The following is a 23521-nucleotide window of genomic DNA, read 5'->3' on the forward strand; positions in this document are numbered from 1 at the left end:
AAAATATAAAGAGCATTGATATATCTCGAATGCATCTTAATTGAAACTAACTGTTAGTAGATGGACAAAAGAACAACCTTTAGCTGATTTATTCTTTTCAGAATAAGAGACTTTATTGTCACACCTTAAAAATAATTAACAGTAAAATAAGGGTGAAATTAATTTGCCAGGGCTCCTTAGACTCCTCAGTTCATTAATAAATAAATAAACAAAATATGGCTCTATATCACTATATAAAAAGATCAACGCATAATAAAAAACTTCGGTGCTAAAAAGCAAGTATGCTTTTGTAAACAATAAATACAAATATGAATAACCATACAACTATCTCTACTCTTCCAACTTCCTGACATTGCCCTCACTGCTCTTGTCATCTGGCTTGTTGTTCTTGCAAAATGTCCCGTGGCAGTTAGTGATTACCACAATCTGAAATGCAATTCACTCCTTGCTTTTTGCAGCAGCACCTGAGTATTACAATCCCCCTCACAGTTGCAACTGACTGACTTCAAAAGATAGTTTGGTGTGATTGGGTCTATTGACGCCGGCACAGACTCATAGCCTTTGTCACCAAGCTTCCGTACTGGAGTATGAATGGAAGCAGCCAATCTCTGGTCTGGATATATGCTCGGAGATAGTGTTGTGCTGTGGCTCCTGTTTTTCTGGTTTGATACTCCCAGTAGCAGCCTGCTTGCTGAAGATGTCAAATCTCCAGTCCCCAAAACGTTCGTGCGATTTCCCATGGAACATGAACTTGAATAGTTCACAGCTGGCTGTTGGCCTTGTTGGCTTGGATGTCCAAAACTTCCATTGCCCTCTCCACTTTGTCATTCTTGCAGAACTACTACCGCTACTGGGAGTATCAAACCAGAAAAACTGCCCCCGACAACAGGAGCTGCAGCACGTACAGCACACTCTCCAAGCTTATATCCAGACCAGAGATTGGCCATCACTGGATGTACAGTACATCTAGTGTACCACCACCAAGCTTCCATCCATAATCTCATGTGACAAAGGATATGATATGAGTCTGTACTGTACCGTCAATGAACAGACCCCATCACACCAGACTATCTTCTGAAGTTAGTCAGTTGCAACTATGAGGGGAACTGTACACACTGAATTTCAGTGCACAGTGCATTTCTGCATTAACTGTAACTGCCATGGCAAATTTTGAAAGAACAACAAGCTAGATGACGAGAGCAGTGAGGGAGATGCCAGGAAGAGTATTTGTATTTATTGTTTACAAAAGCATACTTAAATTAGCACCATAGTTTTTTATTATGTGTTGATTTTTTATATTGTAATATCATAGAGCCATATTCTGTTAATTTATTTTTTATAATGAACTGAAATTCGGCACATTCATTTCCCCCTTATTTTACCGTTAATTATTTTTTAAGGTGTGACAATAAAGTCTTTCTGATTCTGAAAAGAATAAATCAGTTAAATCCATTAAAGATTGTCCATCTACTTCTGTTTCAACAGTTAGTTTCAATTAAGATGTATTTGTGATATATTAATAAAATGTTAACATGCCCCTCACACCAACACACAAACAGAAAGAAAACACCATAGACATCCTTTGAGATATGCATGAAATGGATTATTAGTTATTACACTATAGGCATGGGCATGGCCAATTTTATGGCCAGAAGTCATTTTTTACTGAAAATGAATCGTTGGAACGGTTTCAGAACACCAAAAAAACCCTATTTACACACCTTAGAAGCTCATATTGGCCAATTTGACATTGTCCTGCATTTATCCTATATGCCCTCCGGGTACTACACAACTTTGATTGGCTCCCACAAAGTTTCCCAAGGGAGTTGGCTTAGAACATTTTTATCTGTGATAGTAGACACCTTTATGAACACATCTGTGAAGTGGTAAGAATTTTTATTTTTTTGCCACAACTTAAGCAAATTTTCCCTTATTATGGGGAGAGAGTATGTTTTGCACTCCGTCCGTCCGTCGTGTGTGTGTGTGTGTGTGTGTGTGTGTGTGTGTGTGTGTGTGTGTGTGTGTGTGTGTGTGTGTGTGTGTGTGTGTGTGTGTGTGTGTGTGTGTGTGTGTGTGTGTGTGTGTGTGTGTGTGTGTGTGTGTGTGTGTGTGTGTGTGTCCTTTTCCGCCAATCTCTGGCACCGTTGGCTTGGTCGCAGCCATACTCTGCACAAACACTCCCTGAATGCCACAGCTGAACCTCTACCCAAAGGTTTTCACATTGGCCTCTTATAGCGCCACCAGGAGGCCGCTTTGTGCAAAACACTTTTTTGGACAGTACACCTACAGATTTTGTCCAAACATCACGCAAATTGGTACACAGTCTCTCTAGAGCTTTTCAACGAAACGGGTCTTTCAGATTTTTCAGTGAACAGTTGATTGGCTAAGATTGGCTTCCAAAGTTCGCAGGAGTGCTCAAAATGCCGCAAATCATGAACACATCGTGTGATTTCCGGGAAATTGTGCAGGCACATTCCCACTAGGCAGAGGAAGAAATGCCACTTGAACATTTTCAGCCTCATGGTGGCGCTATAACTGGCCGATTAGTTTTTTTACCTCTAACTGTACGATTTGTGTAAAACTTTGTATGCACACTCCCTAGAGGCCATGGAAAAAGCTTTGCCTGGAATTTTTCACATCTGCTCTTTATAGCGCCACCAGGAGGCCGACATATGTAAAAGAAAATCTAATATTACTCCTTCAGATTCCGCTCATTTACCACCACTTGTCCCTAAGGGGCCATCTCCATAGCAACGTGGCTGTCAGCAGAGAAGGTGGTGTGGAGCTGACAAAATGCGCTCTGGAGAGCCGCTGTCAGCCTGACGTCTGATGATGGAGGGAGACGTTATTCCCAAGAGAGAGGGGGGGAAAGAAATACTGAGAAAGGCACAGCTATAGAGAGAAAGAGAGAGAGAGGAAGAGAGACATTCTGAGAGAGGCAGAGCTAGAGAGAGAGAGGAGGTCAGCGAGTCATTTTTTCCTTTTTTATTAATGAACATTTTCACTGAACAAAGTAATTTTCCAATCATCAAAATGCTAGCTAGTGCCAAATCATTTCAGTACCTGCAAAATGCAATGTTCTAGTCCGTTATAGTTGGGAACTATAGCCTACTCCCCTCTCTCCATAGTAAAAGCTTCCATTGGGGGTTTTGGTTGTGGTTTGAGGGACGCATACTTGAATGTACACCCTCTGGGTTCCCTGAGTGGGCTCTAAATGGGCCCTCATACGGTTTGTAACTCAGAGTGTTAATGGAGTTTAGGTCCTTGACATAAAAAAGCTTGAGAACCACTGAGACAATGTTCCATGCAGACAAAGAAAGAGCATTAGTTAGCCATTACTGTGGGTGTGCTTTAACAACCACTCTTTGGCCCCCATTGTAACTGCAATAAGGCAGTCATCTGGATGGTCCTACTGGAGCTGTCATCACATTGGCAGTAAAAGGTCACCAGCCAGAATGTACAGTGTGCAGAGTTTAAATCCACAACTGTTTTGTTTAACCACACGTTTCATGTGTGAATTAATGCCTTTACACGTCCTTTAATTTCAACTGATATATACTGTACATGTCTTTATAATATATATTGGTATCATAGTCATTCATATAAAACAACCTTTTCCTACCTACAGCATCACACCACATCACTGGCTAGCAGATATAGCTCATGTGACTCTCTTCACTCTGGGCAGAGCCATTGAAGGAGAGTTACGATATCTCCATTCACTTCATGGGGCCAGTCCAATGGCGGCTCCGTGCGCCTATCAGGGTCGGCTATGGGCAGCCGAATAGTTACTGGACCAGAAGTTGACACAATGCACTGGACTCAGGCAACAGCCCAGCTTTAATGATCTTAAATCCCTTTATTTTAGATTTTTAGTAATAGTACAGATAGTTGTCGCTATACAATACTTTAAAACAGTTGTCATGTTGCACACATGCCTAAAATTGCTGATATTTGCGCCGCTCTTTTAGACTGCCCGCCATGAAACTGGGAGAGAGATGGGTCAAATGCGGAGAACAAATTTCACTGCAGTAACGTGTGACAAATCGTATGACTTTGACTTTGACAATTTTCAAACTCCAGCTTGTTCCCAAATCTTTGCTCTCCTCTGTCTGCAGGTATGATCCCGTCAGGAGCAGAGAAAGGTCTTTGTGATTTACTGTATATGTAATGCAATCTGAGAACCCATTGGGTAGAATATGCATGTGTGTGTATGAAAAGAAGGGGGGGGGGGGAGAGAGAGAGAGAGAGAGAGAGAGAGAGAGAGAGAAAAGATAGAGGGACAGAGAATATATGCACATGCATAGGGGGGGGTGCTCATGTGCATGTGCGTACGGTGCGTGTCTGTGTGCACGCTTCCGTGTGCAGCACATGATCCCATGAATGATTGCAATCACGTGTCAATGGCACTGATTGCCTGTCTGTGTGATTATCGATGTCAGTGTGCGTGCGTGTTGGTGTGTGATTAAGTGACAGGCTGACTGGCTCACTGATGGAGTGATGGAGTGAATAGGTCACTGAGTGAATAAGTAAGGGAGTGAGTGAGGTAATTAGGCAGTGATCGAGTGAGTGTGCATGTGAGTTGGAAGTGAGTGAGAAGGCTACAGTGAATCATACCACTATTTGCAATTGACTCAATAGGTGGTTAATTAAAGCAAAAGGCTTTGGTCCCGGGACTTCACAGAGGACCTGTGTGTTATCACTTGCTGGTTTTGCGTGCAACAGGAGTCAGATGAGTTGAACAAAGTGTCATGGGTTTTCTAGTTCTGTCTCAATATTATCGTGGGATCTACGATGTATTCCATGTATTCAGGCTTAAAATGGCATTGTTTTGTTCTAACGGTAACAGCTGAGTAATCAGAGTGACACAGCCATTTTGGAGCGACTCTCTTGCTCATCACTTGGTTCAGTCAGAAACACTCATGTCAAATAGATTAACCATGTATTGCAACAAATGGAATAGCCTACAGGGAGATGTTCCCTGAATTTTGTCTAAACAGCATGCTAAGCAAAATCACGGAGTGTTAAAGCAAAAAAAAGATGGGTATACAAGAGCAAGCCCTTAGCAAGACACGTAATCAGATTAACTTGTCATACAAACTTCAATGGATTTTTACATTACATTTTAGTCATAGAATATTGAATCAGTTTAGAGCTATACAACATTGAATTCCAGTTTACTTTAGAGTAATGCACACATGAATTTCAGTTACATTCAGTATTAAACATTATAAGACTCTAAACAATAAAGTGGAGGCTGGGTTGGTGGAGGCAAGCTTTGCCGGCAGAACATAATGTGAAGCAATTGAAGCAGAGATGTGTATGAGACAGCTGCATTTAAACGGACTGCCTTGTTTAGGGAATGACGTGTGATTGGTGTGAAAGCGTGGCTGATTGAAAGCAATCAGCAGACTGACAGCCAATTACAGCTGAGGTGTGCAAGACTCCCGTGTCATACATGAACTAATGCTTAATTTATTAGCTAAACATAAGCCATTGTTATAATGTTATTGGCTGAGCAACATAGCCTTTGTCATATAGCTTAGCAGCTAACTTAGCTTTAGTATAGTGCTGCCAGCTCTGTACCAATTAGCCCTTCACTAAGCCCCTCCCCAACCCATCCTTCCAATAGGTACGTTAGCAGTGAAGAAAGCTTGACCTGCAACTATTTGGATTGGCATTGGACAATCGCTTTTTGGGGTGGGATTTAGTGAAGGGCTAATTAGCTATAAAGTGACACAAGTCGTCAAACAAGCAGAATGAATCTCATTAATTAATTAACCTTTGCATCCCTATTCTGCAAGCATACCATAATAAGTGAACAATATTTTTTGTATTATTTTAAATACCTTGATAAATATTGTATCGTGGACTTGTTATCGCAAAATGATCATATCGTGAGGTTTTGGTATCGTTACATCCCTACTAAATATTAAAAAGAAACATTTAGACTGCACTGGAGACAAAGAGGAAAAACAAACAAACTGTACAATGATGGAAACACAGAGAGACAGATTGTTTCATATTGTATAATCTCACTACATTGAATGGGACACAGACAGGCATAATAATAGTACATAGAAAGAGAGGTCCACACATGTGCCTTTCTCCCCTGACAGGAGATGTAAAGATGTTCCTCGCAGACAAGCAGCCACACAGAGAAAAAATAAAGTGGAGCAGGGAGGGCGAGGCGAACAGGGCAGGCTGGCAGGAGAGGAACAGCGTCAAAAAGAGCATGAGAAATCGAGAGACAAGAGAAGAGAGAAGAGCAGACTCCCTGTAGAGAGCAAAGGCAGACAGGGGAGGTTAAATGGGCAGATGAGTCGCAGAGAAACCTCTTTCAGATGTAGAGTGGGCAGAGGAAGACTATGAGAGGAAAGGCAAAGGGGAAGATGGGGTGGGGAGGGTGATGCAGGTGAGTCATGGGCAAATCTGCTCTCTGCCTATTTGAAAGCTAATGATGGAGAGACTGAGAAAGGTCTGCAGGTGGTCCTAAGGAAGAGGAATTCTGGGGAGAGTACAGCCATTTTAATTGGAGAAATAATAGCTGGTGCGTTCCCTTCAAAAGGCCAATTATTATATGCACATTAGCTGTACGGTGTGGAGGTGTATTTTTGTTCCTTTGTTATTTTTTTGTGTCCAAATTTTAGAGCTTTGGGGAAAAGAACACTTCAGTAGAGGGCAGGGCCACTTTTACAACAAAACCACCACCAACACAGTAAAATCCTCTGTGTTAATCGAACTCGGAGAGTGTAGAGATGGACTCAAATAGATTTTTACAGTAGGCCTACAATGAACCCTTGAGGATTTTATTGTGTAGTTAAGTCGCAAAGATAACACACATTAGACGCTTTGCCTATGCTGTGCAGCCAGAACAGTATATGTTAAAATGTAATGTAATTACATTTTGTCCACCCCATGCAACAAAACAGTATTCTACCCAACTTCTGTTCAATAAAAATAAGAATTAGAGTTCTCCCAAATGGCTTACCAGGACTTCTGCCATGGGTACTGATACTGTACATGTGAGTTATGGCAATCAAGTATTTTGGACTTGAAAATTTAACAAAATTCTTCTTCATAATAATAATGTTGATCCAAGAGATTCACAATGTGTGTCAACTGGTGGAGAGCATGGAAGAGAATTAAAATATATGCATGTGACCTTGCGTGCGTGCGTGCGTGCATCTGTGCGCATGTGTAAGCATGCATGCATGCAAGTGAGAGTCGAGTGCGACTGTGCGCAAAGGACAACGTGAACACTGAACAGAGTTAAATTAGCCAGTCTGCGAGCCTGCAGATGGATGCTATTGTCTCTGTTTGTCCCAAATGCATATTTTATCATCATGCCATGCATGGAGTATAAAACTACAAAGCAATTCGGCATTTAGCTCAGGTTGTGAGCGTATAGAGTACTGGGTTAAAAGAGCATGGGATAGTGAGTGTGACATTGAGGTTGGCTCAAAAAGGAAAAATGTTAACTTGAGTAAAGTCTTGATGTGAACACTTTTTGCGTAACTAAGAAATTTGCTGAAAATATATATATTTTTTAATAATGTACAAACTGGCATGTCCTATACTCATAAAAGCAGTGACTGTTTGTGACATACTGTGTGTTCCACAATACTGCAATACAATTCAACAACAAGATCATAATGATGATAATACTGGATGTAATAGAAAGCTAACAACAAAGACAATTCTTTTGTACATTGACCCAATTCTACCCATACAGTATTTTGCTATTTGTTCTAGAAAAAAAATATATATACAAAAAATACAAAAACACTGGTATGGTTCTTTAAGTCTTTAAGTGCTGAGAAGATTGTGGACCCTTACAGGATGTTCGCATATGGTTTCCGTTTTTAAACTTTCAGGATGCATGCTGTTGCATGAGGATTCAAGTAAGAGTTTATGTGTAAGAAATGAGTGTGAGAAATGTAATTGTTTCTGTACTCCTGTGCAGAAACAATTACTCTTACCAATTACCTGTACTCTTTATTTCGGATAGGTCAGTGTAAAGAATCTAAGGGCAGAGACAGCAGAGAGACATGGCAGATGACTCATGAGACAGGTCAGGCGAACCCCAGGCTTATTGCTTTTTTTGTCTGTGGCGTAAATGTTTGAACCTAGCCTTACCTACCTTGCCTAGCCCAAGGGTTCCCAAACTTTTCAGACTGCGATGCACCAAAATAATCATATATCATATGAACTGGGGAACCCCCACCCTGACAAGCAGCACTTGGAATTGTAGACAATAGACATTACATTTAGTTTCACTTGGTTCCACAGATAAAAGTCAGTGTACCTGATTATTGCACAGTAAACAGTATTTGCAATACGTCTTTTTCCTTTACGGTCTTTGATATACTGATATATAAATATTCTTGCACCATAATGCATTCTGAACTCTAACCTGGAGTAATTCTGCATGAACAACCAGGAGATGCATTAGTCCCTCTTATACATTGGCAGGTAATGTTTTCTTGTCCATGATAAATGGCAGCATGTGTTTGGTGGCTCTGTGCTAACACAATTTTCTAGAAAAACAGTTTGTCAGCCAGAAGCCTTTCCCCCTCATTATTTGTCACAGAGTGATTTGTTCCTATGAGTTTGGGTTTGTCTCTGTTGATATATGAGAATTTTCTTCCAAGGTAAACACAATGTGGAAGAAAAGTAATTGGCTGTCGCTATGTTGTATAGGGTTTAAGGTTAACCAAATTGCCTGCCTGACCAACTATGACCTCTCCAATTAACACACACAACATTCACCATATTAAACATCAACATTGATTCTAGACATCCATACGGTTGTCAAACAGCCACTAATTTCCACTTATCTACCCAAACAAAGCAATTTTCCTTAGATAATACGATTTTAGCATCAAGTAAACATTATTACTATGGCATGAGATTTAGACCTTGGCGCCAGGCTACGTTTTGCCCTGGGACAGCCTGATGAATAGAAGTTGGTCTGATAAATAAATGCATATGCCTGTATTTAAAAGCCCCTGGATGGGATTATTAGGAGCTCACACAACGATTAAACCGAACTTAAGAAGTTGCCGTCGGGTGTTTTATTTACCGTATTATAGAAACCATTCTATATTCTCTCATCTCTGTAGAGCCGTTCAGAGAGTCTGAGTCTGAGGCTGAAGAGCAAGCAGAGGTTTCGTTAAGAGCGTCTGATAAATGCCTAAATTGTAAATTGTAGGTTTCATTTATGAGGAATAAAGCACCGGGTGGTCATGCAGCACCCAACTAAGATCACAGACGGATTGATTCCTTTCTCCAAACACAGACAGAATTGGCTGAGTGAGGGATTGGACAGAGGGAGGGACGAGAGGGGAGAAAGCCAGCAGGGGGAATAAAAAGACCCTGAATATGTTTCACCCATTTGCGATGGCGGCCTAGTTCTTTGTGTTAATTCCTCCATGCCTTTTAACTTCTAAAGCTCCAGCATTGTGGAGCAGTAGGACAGAGTGTGATTGAGAAATTCGGGGGGTATTTTTATCCGAGCACTCACTGGCCCTGAGGGGACAGTACAGTATACGTATGTTTCTTTTTCCTCCTTCTTCTGCTGCTTGCCTCTTTAGTGGTTTCACAATGAACTTCTGGAATTGAATTGTGCCCGCGAGAGAGACTTGAGACTCTCATTGAATCCACATCACAGGGGCTTTCTGATTGGCACTGTGCTGATGATGTTGGGTACACGCAGAAGGCACACCATGATGCTATTATGTTTCAGCCTTGCAAAATGGCAGGACGACATGTGTGTTTGATGTGGGTTCAAGTGACACACATGTTAAAAATACATTACATGTACATTAACTGTTTCATAGATACACTCAAAGGTTACAGAATCTAATAACAATACAGTGCTCTGCTAAGCCAAAGTGTTAATTATTATTTGCAATTTTATGAACTGCATATGTGACTGATTACATTTTTAGCGAGTAGTGCCGACCTAATTGATCACGTCCCTTTTTAGCATAATTGTGCTAAACACTATAGGGAGCCGGTGGCATCTTCTCCATGCTCTAGTCTAGTCTACCACAATACTCACCCTCTCTCTCTCTGACCTGTCATTGAACTCCCAACATTGACTGTTCCCATGGACCTGAGGTCTTCTCTCTTGTATAGTCCCATTGACTCCAATTAGCTGTAGTGGCATTTCCCACGTCTTGTGACAGCTCGTACAGACTAGCAGACCTCCTCTCCTTCCCTCCCCTATTGCTCTCTCTCCTTCCCTCCCCCCGGCCCCCGCTCCTCCTCTGCATGCTGCCCTCCTCCGTCTCTGCCTACTCTTCTCTTGTTCTCCATCCAGTTCTTTGTCCTGGCACTCTCCCACACAGCCCAGCTGTTTGGCCCGTGGTAAATGTCGCCTCACAGCGAGGACTGCTGGGTGCCCAGCCGCCAGGCATCCAGGGCCAGACGCTGGCTTGGTTGTGTTTGCCCTTTCACTCTCAATTCACTGTGTCTTTCTACTCTCACTACCCCCCTCTGTCCCTTCCCCTGTCTCTCTCTTTCTCCCAAACTCACTCTCTCTCTTCTCTACTTTGGCTGTCTCCCTCTCAGTCTTGCTATCGATCTTTCTATCCACTCTGCTTTCGATCGAATCTCTACCATGTCTCTCTCTCTCTCTCTCTCTCTCTCCCAGTCTCTCTCACACTCTCTCTACCATGTCTCTCTCTCTCCAAGTCTCTCTCACACTCTCTCTACCATGTCTCTCTCTCTATCTATCATGTCTCTCTCTCTCTCTCTCTCTCTCTCTCTCTCTCTCTCTCCCAGTCTCTCCAACACTCTCTCTCTATCTTTCTCTCTCGCTTGCTCTCTTCCTCCCTCATTCCCTCGTTCTGATTAGCATACGTTCTGATTGGCTGCCATTCGCTGACAGAAGCGGTGTGTGGCTTGTTGTAACACAGCTGGCTGCTCCCACAGCGTTACTGTTGGCTGTCTTCAGCTAGTTTTCCATGGCTCATCCCCCACGGGGACGGGGCTAGGGTTGGGGCTGGCCTGGGCTGGGCGAGAGGAGAGTGCTGAGACAGAGCTTTTTCCCCCAGCCAACTCCACTTCCACAACTTATTTCAGTTACTGTACTTTTATCCCCTTTTTCAATTCTCAAGTCCTCCTACTGTGCCTTGTCTCTGCGGCCCTGTTATGTCCCCTACTGGTTGGTCTTAGGGTGGGAGGGTGTAGGGCAGGCCACTGTTTCTCCACTAGTGGTCCATTGTGTGTATGTTTTGTTCACAAAAATCTATAAACATTGGATTAAGTAAAAATAATTGTATGTATACATACATACAGTACACACACACGCACGCACACACACACACACACACACACGCGCGCGCGCACGCGCACACACACACACACACACACACACACACACACACACACACACACACACATACATACATAGGTATGCGGTCTAGCCTAACTTGGACTCAGGGGGGTGGACGCCTCTGCCTTGCATAGTCCCCAGTGAATAAGCATTTTGCCCTTCACTGGTAACCCTATTTTGGATTAGTTTTAAATATATGAAGGTATTGTGGGCTGGGCTTTTTACAAAAAAGCCCCCTTTTAAATACTACACACACATCCATACATACATACCTACATACATACATTTCAGAAGTTTTAGCAGTTTTTAAGGACCCACTTTTAGGCCAGTGCACCAGAGCAAGCTCTTGCCTTTTTTTTAAACCCTACCCATTTTAACCAAATACATACATACATACATACATGATACATACATAACACATACATGTATTTATTGATACTGAAGTTGCATTGGTACTGTATGTTTGTCACCTGCCTCGCCTCTGCAGTTCTGGCACTCCTCTCTAGATTGGCGGGTGCCAAGTACTGTAGAGGAGGGGGGGTGACTGTTCCTGTGTGTATTATGTTTGGTCTTTATGTTAGGCCCTGTGAATGAATTGGGCCTTTGAAATATGTTTGAGTGTATATTCCCCTAAAGTATAGTAGTGTGGAAGATTACTCGTAGGCCTTAGTTGGCCGTGTGGTTGAGTCAATTGATTGCCACTTGCTGATTAGGGGATGGTTTGCCCCACCTGTATAAAAGCAGGATTGCTGCAGGTGGAGGCAGTTCAGTATTACCTGAGGCTAGGAGGGACATCAGGGAGAGCTGCAAGCCAGGACCTCATCAAAGGTTAAATAGCCTGTAACAGTCTCTCAAGATCTTTTGTGTTTTTCTTAAAGTTTAGCCAGCAGGTGTATTTTGTTTCCTATTTTTGGAATGTTATTTTGACCAGTATTTATTACTTTTTGTATTGTCACTGCACTTTGGAGGTAAATAAAATGAAATATACTTGTGGACCTGTCTACGACCTGGAACCTCCGGCCAACGGCCAGCATTATCATACATAATATACATATTACACATGCATACATACATACGCATATTTATAAATCCACTCTCACTCTGAGTTAACACTTAAAGGGTAAGACCACTTTTTTTTTTAGGTTTGGGTTGTGTAGTTACCTTGCCATGATGTAACTCCAAATGTGGACATGAAATAAAAAATAACTCCAGAGATTAGAAATGTATAATTCAAAATAATAATAATTATTATGCTCCTCATTGACTTACATTGTATGCTGAAACAGCTCTCAAAGTCACTCTTTTAGTACGTAAACAAACACAACGTTGATTCAGACAAGAGCATCACCAAAACTCATGTGGTTTTATTTTTTCATACTTCCAGTTGATTTGTCCATTTTACTAGGAAGAAAACTTACATTGACAATGTAAGTCAATGAGGAGCATATTTTGAATTATCAATTTCTAATCACTGGAACATTTTTTTTTCTTGTCCACATTTGGAGGTAACTATACAACCCAAACCTAAAATAAGTGGTCTCACACTTTAAGTTTTAGTGTAAGCCATAGCATTATGGTGCATGTCATTGTCCATTATTTTATTTCTGATTAGTACATGTTAAAATCACTGATTTGAATGCGTAGAAGTCTTATGTGGCGTACTTCCCCTTTGTCTCCCACAGGTGGGACATCCACCCTGCGTCTGTCCTCTGTGCGGGAGCTTCCTGGCCAGTTGCAGGAGCTGTATCAGCAGGGTTTCATCCTGGCTGCAGTTCACCCGTTCATCCACCCCTGTGGACCAGAGTCCAACAGCCCCCAGCACCAGCTCTACCGGGCCATACTGGTCCAACTCAACGACGGGTAGCTACACCTACCGTACTATACTGCATCATATGACGTGTGTGTGTGTGTGTGTGTGTGTGTGTGTGTGTGTGTGTGTGTGTGTGTGTGTGTGTGTGTGTGTGTGTGTGTGTGTGTGTGTGTGTGTGTGTGTGTGTGTGTGTGCGTGCGTGCGTGCGCGCGCGCATGTACGTGTGTGTGTCTGTTGGTTTCTCTTGTTTAGCCTTCATAGGTCACCGATTTGTGATGCAACAGGTGTACCTATTTGAAATAGTCTTGCACAATGCCCTAGCAAGCCGCGGACCCTGGCACTTAAGTTCCAGTAAGTTGCATTGTTAATCAGGGCCTACCCTCCCCCAATGGTTGGGGAAAAGATTTCCAACAATTAAGTTACCTCATTAAGTTCTAGCCGCAATTTGCAACTCTAGATTTTTTTACAATGGGCTGAATCTAGAGTTGCAACAACCTCCATCCACTTCCTATTCATCTTTTTTGGTTTGTGATCTGCTTGTCTTAAATGACGTTAAACTCACCAACATTGCAGCTGCAGTCCAAGCTTGAATTATCCTCTTTCAATCTGCCGAGCTTGTTTTTCATAAAAGTATTATTCCAAGCCGCCATTCTGTATTTTTTCAACGTGCCGTAAAACAAGACCTGAGGGGGAAGGCTGTGCGTGACGGGGCGTCGCGCTGCGTCGGCCTCTTCTTTGGGTGTCTTACCTGTGCAGGTAAGATTCTATTAAACAAGCGCTCCCCCTCACGTCTTGTTTTACGGCACGTTGAAAAAATACAAAATGGCGGCTCGGAATGTCACTCTTGGAATATTTTGGACAGAAAGTAGCTCATAACATGTCTACGGGGGAGTTCCATTTCCAGAAAAGTACAATATCAGTATGTATTTCCTTCTATCCTGTCTATCATTCATTTACTCATTCACATATTTACATTTGTCTTCTCTTGAACGATATAGAGACCTATACTGTATGTTGGTCATTGATTTTATATTTTATGTCTGATCCCACTGCAACAGAAACCACCATTTATACAGTATGTGGTTGCCTAGCAACATACCCAAAACGTGACTCAGCCCTTTGCCTTCCTGACTTCCTTGGAATCATGCCAAGCAGTGCGCACTGTGCAAAACCCCTCCTATATATAGGGGAGGCTCACAATACTTACAGCACTACAGTAACAGAACATTTAGTTATTTCCTGCCAGGAACTTGGAAAAAAACACTGCATTTGGTAATGTAGTTATTGGAGACTGCACTCTATCTAGAGGCCACAGTTACCGGCATGATCAACCCTGATCAATCTTTTTCTATCGATGTTAAGTTACTACTGTATGTGTGCTGCATTATGATTATTGGCAGTCTGTTTCTTTTACTGAGAATCGGTTCCTTGGAGTTGACACATGTACAGTAAATAAATGGGTCCATGTGTTTGGTCCGACGTACTAATAGTCAGACAGGCATTAGTCTGATACCCTACCGGGTAGGGTTGGGTTAGCTAACCAGCAACGTATGTCGGGAGCCACAGGTGAGTCTTAACCGGCCACGACTGTTGCATGTCGGACTGTTAGTACGTTGGACCAACATATGCACCCCCATGCACCCCCATGTAAAAAATAAATAAACTAACTAACTAAAACTAACTAACTAATGTAAATACCCTTAACCCTCACCCTGGCAGTCAAATATCTGTTTGCTTTAGTGTGAGGGCCTTACAACTGTTTGTTTGAGGCAACCTGACATATGGTCAGCATCAATTTGGCTGTGAGTCAGCAACAATCAGTCCCTTATCTCCAGCCCTCTGGATGCCCCAACCACAAAGTGCTGCATGGCCCAAACTCACTGCTGCCCCTTCATCTGCCCTCCAGGCCATCGCCCAGGCCCCTCTCTCCTGGGGGCTGTGAGGGTAGTCGTCAGCTTCATCTGCCCTCCAGGCCATCGCCCTGGCCCCTCTCTCCTGGGGGCTGTGAGTCGTCGGCTCGTATCAGGGGCAGAGAGCCATGGGGACTCACGCAAAGGGTGATTGAAGGGCAGTGGAGAGTAGTAGAGCATGCATGTTGCCTGGAGCCGCCGGGCAGCTATGGCTGCTATCTGCATCTTCTAAAATAACTAAAATGAAATGAATGAATGAATGAAAGTGAAATACAATGTTTGGAAACCATCGTTAGGTGAGCTGGCAGCTGTGAGGAGACTGAAGCACCATTGACCAGATCTTTCTCTGCTCTGGCTGGGCTGTTTCACATTTAAGCCAGTTTACAAGAGATTTGTTGAGACAGAGAGAGAGACAGAGACAGAGACATAGACAGAGACAGCGACAGAGGCAGACAGAGAGAGAGAGACAGAGAAAGAGTCCTGGGGGTTGGGCAGTGAAGCCAGCCAGGCTGTAAATCCCCAGACTCCCTGGACAAGGAATTCACCTTGGATTCCTCTCAAATTAATGCCGGAATTCTGAGTTTAGACAAACAATTATGGTAAATTCTTCACTTTATTGGGGATTAGGAGAATCTCCCCTCCATTCCTGTTACTGTATGCTCCAGGTGGAGTATACAATTGTTTGAACTTATTATTTGACTACAGGGCAGTAGTACATCCATCCAATCTCAGTCTCGTTGGATCTTTTGACTTAATGTACAGTATTTTAATTTGATGGGGAGAAGATCTGCAGATTTATTAGGAAACATAACAATGTTTTTCCATCTATTGATATTGTAAGTCTGGAATGTAAATCCCAAAATATTTAGGGTAATCTGCCTATATTACACAGTCTTGTGAAAACATCTCGCTAGACCGTGTTATTTTTCATTTGGACGTGACTTTGACTTTTCTTCCTGAGGATATGTCACATGCCTGCACATACGTGGCACGCAGGTCTCACGCACCTAAATAGCCGATCTACAAGCTCACAGTGCACGTGTAACACGTTGTGAGCTTGCAAGTTTGTCTACTTTCACAACTAAATCAAGCCTAATTACCCACTCCCCAGTCCCCACCCAAAGGTGTTCTGCATATACTGTAGTATACTGTATTGTGCTTGTGGTCTATCGAGGAACAGAGCAGCTGGCAGCATTTGCGACGGTCAGATCGTTGAGATTCATTAGAAGTTGTCATTCAAGTAACAGCCTTTCCTCACTGGACATTGCACCGATTACTAATCTCCTCCTGTGCTCTTTTATAGAACACTTGAACACTCACTTTCCTCATGCATAAAAACCTGTATGCAAACAAATACCCTTAGCTTCAGCCTATAGCCTATACACACCAAACCGGACAACAGAAATATTGATTTTAGGTCCTCAATGGAAACAAGTCCACAGCACTTTTTTTGTGTTATCTTTTTAGAAGTGTTTGCATGCATTTCTGATAACATATTCAATCAATCAATTCTGTATGAAACGGTTACACGGATGAACGGGTACTGGATCTTTCTGTGAATGTGCTAGCCTCACCCTAGAGAAAAAGACACATGGGTGATAGAAGGTTGAGAGAGGGGAATGGGAGATCACAACTGGGAGGAGATGGAGAGTGAGAAACAGAGAGAGAGAGAGAGAGAGAGAGAGAGAGAGAGAGAGAGAGAGAGAGAGAGAGAGAGAGAATGAAAGGGGGCAGAGGAGCCTGCCATTCTTGAATGGCCCTGACCAAAGCTGTCGCCAGATTTCTATCCTGTGTCTGTCACCTTGGAGACAGCTGCTAACATCAGCACCAGCCTTGGGGATTCCAAATCTCCACCGGGAGGGAAAGAGAAATCAAGCAGACAGGGGAGCTTCTGCCCTGTCAGTCCCACTCCCAGGAAGCAGAAGGGGAAGACAAGGGGAGGGAAAAGTGCAGGAATCAAACGCAGAAGAGATGGAGAAGCAGGAGAAATGGCTGGGACAAAATCACAACAGCATGCACTTATTCATTGCTCACTTCCCCTAACCACACACACCCAAAGCATCCTGTTCAACCTGTTTTTGTGTTTGTTTGTTTTTTTTTACATTTTTTGGCAGTGGACAACCAGAAAAAGAAAGAGACACGAGAAGAGAGGGAGAGGGAGAGCGGGGGAGAGGAGGAGAAATGTGCTAAGCGCTGCCTAGCAGCTGGATAGGCATCTGTGTTTAGTATGCACACAATGTCTCTGGACTGAGTCCCAGACAACTCTCTACAGGCTACACAGCATTAGACTCTGCCCTGAAAAGGCTCAATGAACAGGGTGCTCGACTACAGCAGGGTGACATGGCAGGAGCTATACACGGTACCTGCTGGGACTACACAGGAGTCCGTGTGCATGCCATTTGTGGCACACTGTGCCATTTGTAAACGTTAAGACCCTGACACCTGCCCAACGTATGTGGTTAAGTGAGCCTATAAGTTCAGATACCCCAACCACAATTAGTCACCCACCCCCCCCCCTGTAACTTCCCAGAGCTATTGTAGAGAGGAAAATGCAGGCAGAATGGATTGGACCATTTGAAATGTCAACTGTCAGATTTTGCAATGTTCAATTTAGTTGCGCCGGAATAGGGTTGCAGTTCAGCAGGCAATGTCTGATGGGATATATTCATCATTATCGGGTAATTGTGTGGCGCTCGCATGTTCTCTGGCTGAGAGAGACGGAGCGAGAAAGCAAGGAGGTGGAGAGAGACGGTGACGGAGAGAAGTAGAAAGAGTCAAAGTGAGAGAGAGGTAAGAGGAAGAGAAGAGAAAAAAGAGAAATAATAGAGGAAGATAAACGGACAGCTAGAGAGAGAAAGAAGAGAGGAAGGTACAGACAGAGAGAGATAGAGAGGGGGGGGTGCATGGGAGAGGAGACCGGAAACCATTAGAGAAGTGATTTGCTCTGGTGAAATTATTCATGACCACGTCAACATCTGCCATTAGGAGGGATGTGCTATATTATTAAAGCCTCACAGTGAGAGATTGCTAACTGTGTGTTCAGGTGCTCCCTGACTGAGTGGTCGTCATAGCAATAGATGAGTCATTGGTGGCTGAGGTGTCTAACAGGAAGGAACTCAGTTGTACAGTCATGACACTGAATAAAAAAGAGATAACTTGTGCAGTTTGGCTCATTTGATGAAGGTGTAATTGATATTACAAGAAAATTGTATAACTAATTGCATTTAAAACACATGAAAGTATCTCAGGCCCTAAACGTGCATGTCTTTTTTATTTTCTTGTTTAAAGGCAAAGAGGATGTTTTTTTTCTTTAGGACTGAGTGATTTGTTGACATGGACTTCTCTTGTTTATTTTTTTTTGCTGTGTAAGGAAGAGCGATAATACGGCAATGCGGTGCTTTGACACGCTTCAGTGAACACGGCATAATTGCAAGCCAGCCGTTTACAAATGACGTAGCAGCTTCAACACATACAGATCCCAAAGAATGCCATTAACAGGTAATATGCAATTAGTTACCGTCTGAACTGTCAGCTGCAGCGGGAATAATTAGTCCAAAACAAGGTGTTCAAGGCTGAAACCATGGCAGAGCTGTGTGACTTGGCTGTGGGCAGCCGGTGGGTGGTCTGACAGGTGTGGATACCCAGGGGGACGCTGCAGGAAGGCATGCAGGTGTTTGACACTCAGTCTAACCGCATGAGGCCCCGGAGGCTGACAGCCTGAGGCACCGTGGGCTGCATGAAGAGGCACTGTTTCACACAGTGAAGACGGACTGTGGTGGTATCTCTGAAAATTAGACCCAGGCCTTCAGAGCAGAGTGCAGTCTCTCTCTCTCTCTCTCTCTCTCTCTCTCTCTCTCTCTCTCAGACAAGACAATCAAAATAAAACAATGTATTTACAAATAAATATTGGATATAAATAGGAATTAAATAAAGGTGTAAACAGATTTATACAATATACATCCATATAGGAGACGTTAGCTTTATACTTTATTCCTTAAGGTGCATGCTTGTATTCCATTTGACATCCTTCTCCTGTCACAGCAGCTCACAAATCTCGCTGCTGTGTTTGCACATTGTTCACCCAACAGGTGGGAGTTTTTTGTCATTACTTGCGCAAGCAGAGCGCGCAAGTAATCATTTCGCTTGGTCTCTTCGAAGTGAAGCCAAGTTTTCTTCAACCGTAAGTCTGTGCCTGGTTTGCTGGGACCAGTTACAACATTACGTCATCCTTGAGAGAGTACATGGTGTGTATATGACGTAATGTTACAAGTTACAAGTTACAAGTTACAACATTACGTCATATACACACCATGTACTCTCTCAAGGATGACGTAATGTTGTAACTGGTCCCAGCAAACCAGGCACAGACTTACGGTTGAAAAAAACTTGGCTTCACTTTTTGGAACCAAGTAACCACAGTATACTGCTAATCAAATTACAACTACATACTCTGTATGTAGTTGTAATGTGATTTGTAATTTGTAAATCTGTGCCTGGTCTGCTGGGACCAGACTACACAGATGACCATATCTCTTACGTCATCACTGAGAGCTAGTCATACATATACACACCATGTACTCTGGTCCCAGTTCTCAACGATGACGTAATGTTGTAACTGGTCCCAGCAAACCAGGCACAGACTTACGGTTGAAAAAAACTTGGCTTCACTTTTTGGAACCAAGTAACCACGGTATACTGCTAATCAAATTACAACTACATACTCTGTATGTATAAACTGAATTAAACACATTTCTCAAGAAAATGGTAAAGTATCTATCATCTCCGACTTCCACAATTATGATAATAGGAGATTTCAATGAAGACCATTATACTGAAAAAGATATAAATATAAAGACCTTCATGTCAAGATTAGGCTTTAAACAATTAAATACAAATCCAACTACAGATTTCGGAAGTATTTTAGATCATGTATATTTCAACAAATTTGAAAGTATTATTACAGAAATTGAAGTTAGAGACACATATTACTCTGATCATGATTTAGTATTAATATCACTATAGTACAAAATGAAATACATTTAAAACAATTGACAATTTACAATAAGTAATAAAATAATTATACTGTATAATATATTTTAATTCAGTTTATATACCTTTTTTTTCATCACATATCAATGATTCATTTTTCTGTAAAAAAGTAGTTAGGTAGCAAATAGTTACACGTAATGATTATACATTTCAAACGTTCCTTCACAGAGATACTGAGATGTGATACTTTCCAGCGGTCGAAAGTACTTGCGCGCTCTGCTTGCGCACTAGTAGGCCATTTATGGCCTACTAGTGTGCAACAAGCAAGTATGCACTCGGCAGAGTGCAGTTCTAGTTAGTCATGTTTTCAAACTCTCCTTGGGTGATTGTAATCTGTGGAAAGTATATGTCTCTGATGTCCTGGTACAGTGGGCAGACGGTTAGGAAGTGTAGCTCGGTCTCTACCTCGTTTTGTGTGCAGTATGGGTACACAGTCTGTCTTCTCTTGGGAGCCAGGTCTGCAGCCTTTCTCAATCGCAAGACTGTGTTCACTGAGTCTATATCGAGTTAATGTTTTCCTTGGGTCAGTTACTGTGCTCAAGTATTCTGTTATTGTGTATTCTCTGTTTAGAGCTAAATATCATTACATTTCGCTCTGGTTTTGAGTAGATCTTTTCCAGTGTGTGAGATAGCTTTCTTTTAGTTTTCTTATGATTTGGTGTAGTCCCGTTTGTTTTCTGTCTGGTGGTTGTGCTTGTGTTAGTCCCAGAACTATAGCTGGCTGAGGGGACATCTTTCCAGGGATTCACTGTGTGTGAGGGCCTTTTTGTGGAGCGTGTCCGGTTCACTTTCCTTTAGGTGTTTATAGCATTCAATGCTCTCTTTTGGGTTTTGATAATTAGTGTGTATCGTCCTAATTCTGTTCTGCATGCGTTATTTGGTGTTGGATTTGCAGAATTCTGCATGCAGAGTTTAAATTTAGTGTTTATTCTATTTTTCCGGTTCTTGATCGGCAAGTGGGCCCCAGACTTCGCAACCATAGAGGGAAATGGGTTCTATAACAGAGTCTAGTATCTTTAGCCAGATTTGTATTGGGATGTTTAACTTAATGTTTCTTTTGATGGCATAGAAAGCTCTTCTTGCCTTGTCCCTCAGGTCACTCACTCACTCACTCACTCACTCACTCACTCATTCAGTCAGTCAGTCAGTCAGTCAGTCACTCACTCACTCACTCACTCACTCACTCACAGTCACTACTACTCCTCTACCTTTGATGTTCTCTAGTCTGAATCATCTCGCCTAGTGGAATAACTACTGTATGGGGTTATTATCGCTCTCTCTCTCACGGTTTCTTCTCCGGGAGAGAGAGTCTATAGCAGCCTATCTGGTTCGTTGTGATTTATGTCACAGTCAATAGGGGAAAACACACATTTTGTGACAGTGCCTCCAGGGTTCCACTGCTGTGCCTTTGAATCTTACGACGGCTTAAAAAAATGGAATAAAAAAGCAGAGCAACTTCTCAGTGGGCTGTCATAAACGTGTCTGAGCTGCATGTTTTATTACACCCGGCCCAGTTTGAGCGCTGTCTGCTGTGACAGCGATACCGCGGTGGGCAGCGGGTGTCAGAGACCGTTGCATAGCGACTGTTGATGATGGTGTGTTCTTTGGGCAGCAAGGGTGACTCCCACAGCTGTCCCACAGCTGTGCTGTGAAGTCCCACAGAGACAGCCAGGCCCACACCTAATGTCATAATGCTGAATGTCAAGCAAAAAGCGGTACCGGCGTATGCATATGCACATATGCATGGGCCACACATGGGGATGCACTTGTGCCCTGGTAGAGATCCTTATGGCATGAGATCAGAAGCAAGAATAGCCTTTTATTCACAGGGCCTGCACATACATGCACGGACGCACGCATACTCAGCCACTCACACACACACACACGTGCGCGCGTGCGCAGCAAGAGTCCATGTAATCCTGAGCTCACGCTGGTCATCATACATACAGTATAACCTTTGTGTTCACAAATAAACACATATACCAACACAGGCACTGTAGCACAGTGAGGAAGGGAGTGTGGATCTTGTCTGCGTTGTCAACAGGATGAGAAGGCGGGAGATGGAAGCTGAAGCATTAGTCTCCTCAGGGCTAGCTTAGGGATTTCCTCCAGAGGACAAAATAGAAAAATACAGCACCATAAAAATAGATTCTCCCCGCTCAAAATACTGATATGGCCTCAGAGGGAGAGGTGGGGTGGGACAAGATGAGATTTACATTGAATTTCTCGCCATGCTCTGTTCCCCATATGCCTCTCTCCATGCTTATCTTTGTCTCTCTTGAGTGTTGTGTTGTATTGCACACGGGCCAACAGTGACATTAACAATGCTACTGGATACAAAGTAATACGATTATGTTCAGCCGAGTTTACCGTTGTGAGATGTATTTGTATTGTTTGCGAAATGGTGGTCTCCATTTCAGGTTGGTTTCTTGTCATATTTTTAGATGACAGATCGTGTGCATGCGAGTGCCATGTGTAGTTGTGTACCCTCCTTGCATGTGGTGTGTGTGTGTGTGTGTGTGTGTGTGTGTGTGTGTGTGTGTGTGTGTGTGTGTGTGTGTGTGTGTGTGTGTGTGTGTGTGTGTGTGTGTGTGTGTGCTTGTGCGTGCGTGTGCATGCGTGTTTGTGTGCGTGCGTGCTAGGGGTGGGACGATTCACTTACCTCCCGATTTGATACGCTATCAATACCTAGGGTGCCAATTCGATTTATATTGAGATTCTTAAATGTTGCGATAAAATGCAATTTATTGCAATTTTTTCCCAAGTTACTTAATTGGCTTTCATTATTAACATTTTAAAAAAAATTCTAAACAATATAGACCATGACAAGTTCAATCATCAAGTTCAATCATCGTCAGTCAGTCTTTCTGACATGAAATAATAAATACATAAATGAAAATTGATTCTGAACTTGCGATTAGATTTTAACATTGTGGCATTTAAAATCGTGATATATCCATGAACCTTTGCCCAGCCCCTAGCCTAGTGCATGTGTTGCTGGCATGTGGGCTGGCCTGACACTCACTGTGATGCCTACAGGGTGGAGAGGAGCCAGCCTGTCAGTGCTCCCTACCGTCTGCAGCTTGAAGAATGTCTGTCCGCTGACCAGGTGCCCACGCCAGAGCACATCCAGGGCTACGTCAAGAAGGTAGGCTTGCAAATAATTGTGATTAATGATTTAACCACTTAAAGGAGTAGTTCACCCAAAAGTGACTTATTTTCAATTTGGAGATTTATTTTTCTGCAACTAATTAAACGTACCACACTGTAAAATCCTGAGTTAATATTTAGAGTAGTTCTACTGTAGAATGAACAGTAGGCTAAAACAGAACGGGTATATGTACACAGGCAGAGGTCAATAATTTCTTTCAAAATCTTTTTATTTCTTTTTATAACAGTATGGGTGTC

General features: G+C 42.7%; 1 protein-coding gene across 4 annotated transcripts in view; it reads left to right on the forward strand.

The window, feature by feature from the left end:
* Nucleotides 1-23521, forward strand: part of rftn1b (raftlin, lipid raft linker 1b) — a 91712-nt gene that overhangs the window by 25023 nt on the left and 43168 nt on the right. For all 4 annotated transcript variants that reach the window (XM_080767367.1, XM_080767365.1, XM_080767368.1 and 1 more), the window contains 2 exons: nt 13027-13204; nt 23153-23261. In XM_080767367.1, coding sequence (XP_080623493.1) covers nt 13027-13204; nt 23153-23261 — 287 coding nt within the window. The remainder of the gene's footprint in view (nt 1-13026; nt 13205-23152; nt 23262-23521) is intronic.

Source organism: Protomyctophum bolini (genome assembly GCF_963924005.1).
Source record: "Protomyctophum bolini genome assembly, chromosome: 7".
NCBI lineage: Eukaryota > Metazoa > Chordata > Actinopteri > Myctophiformes > Myctophidae > Protomyctophum > Protomyctophum bolini.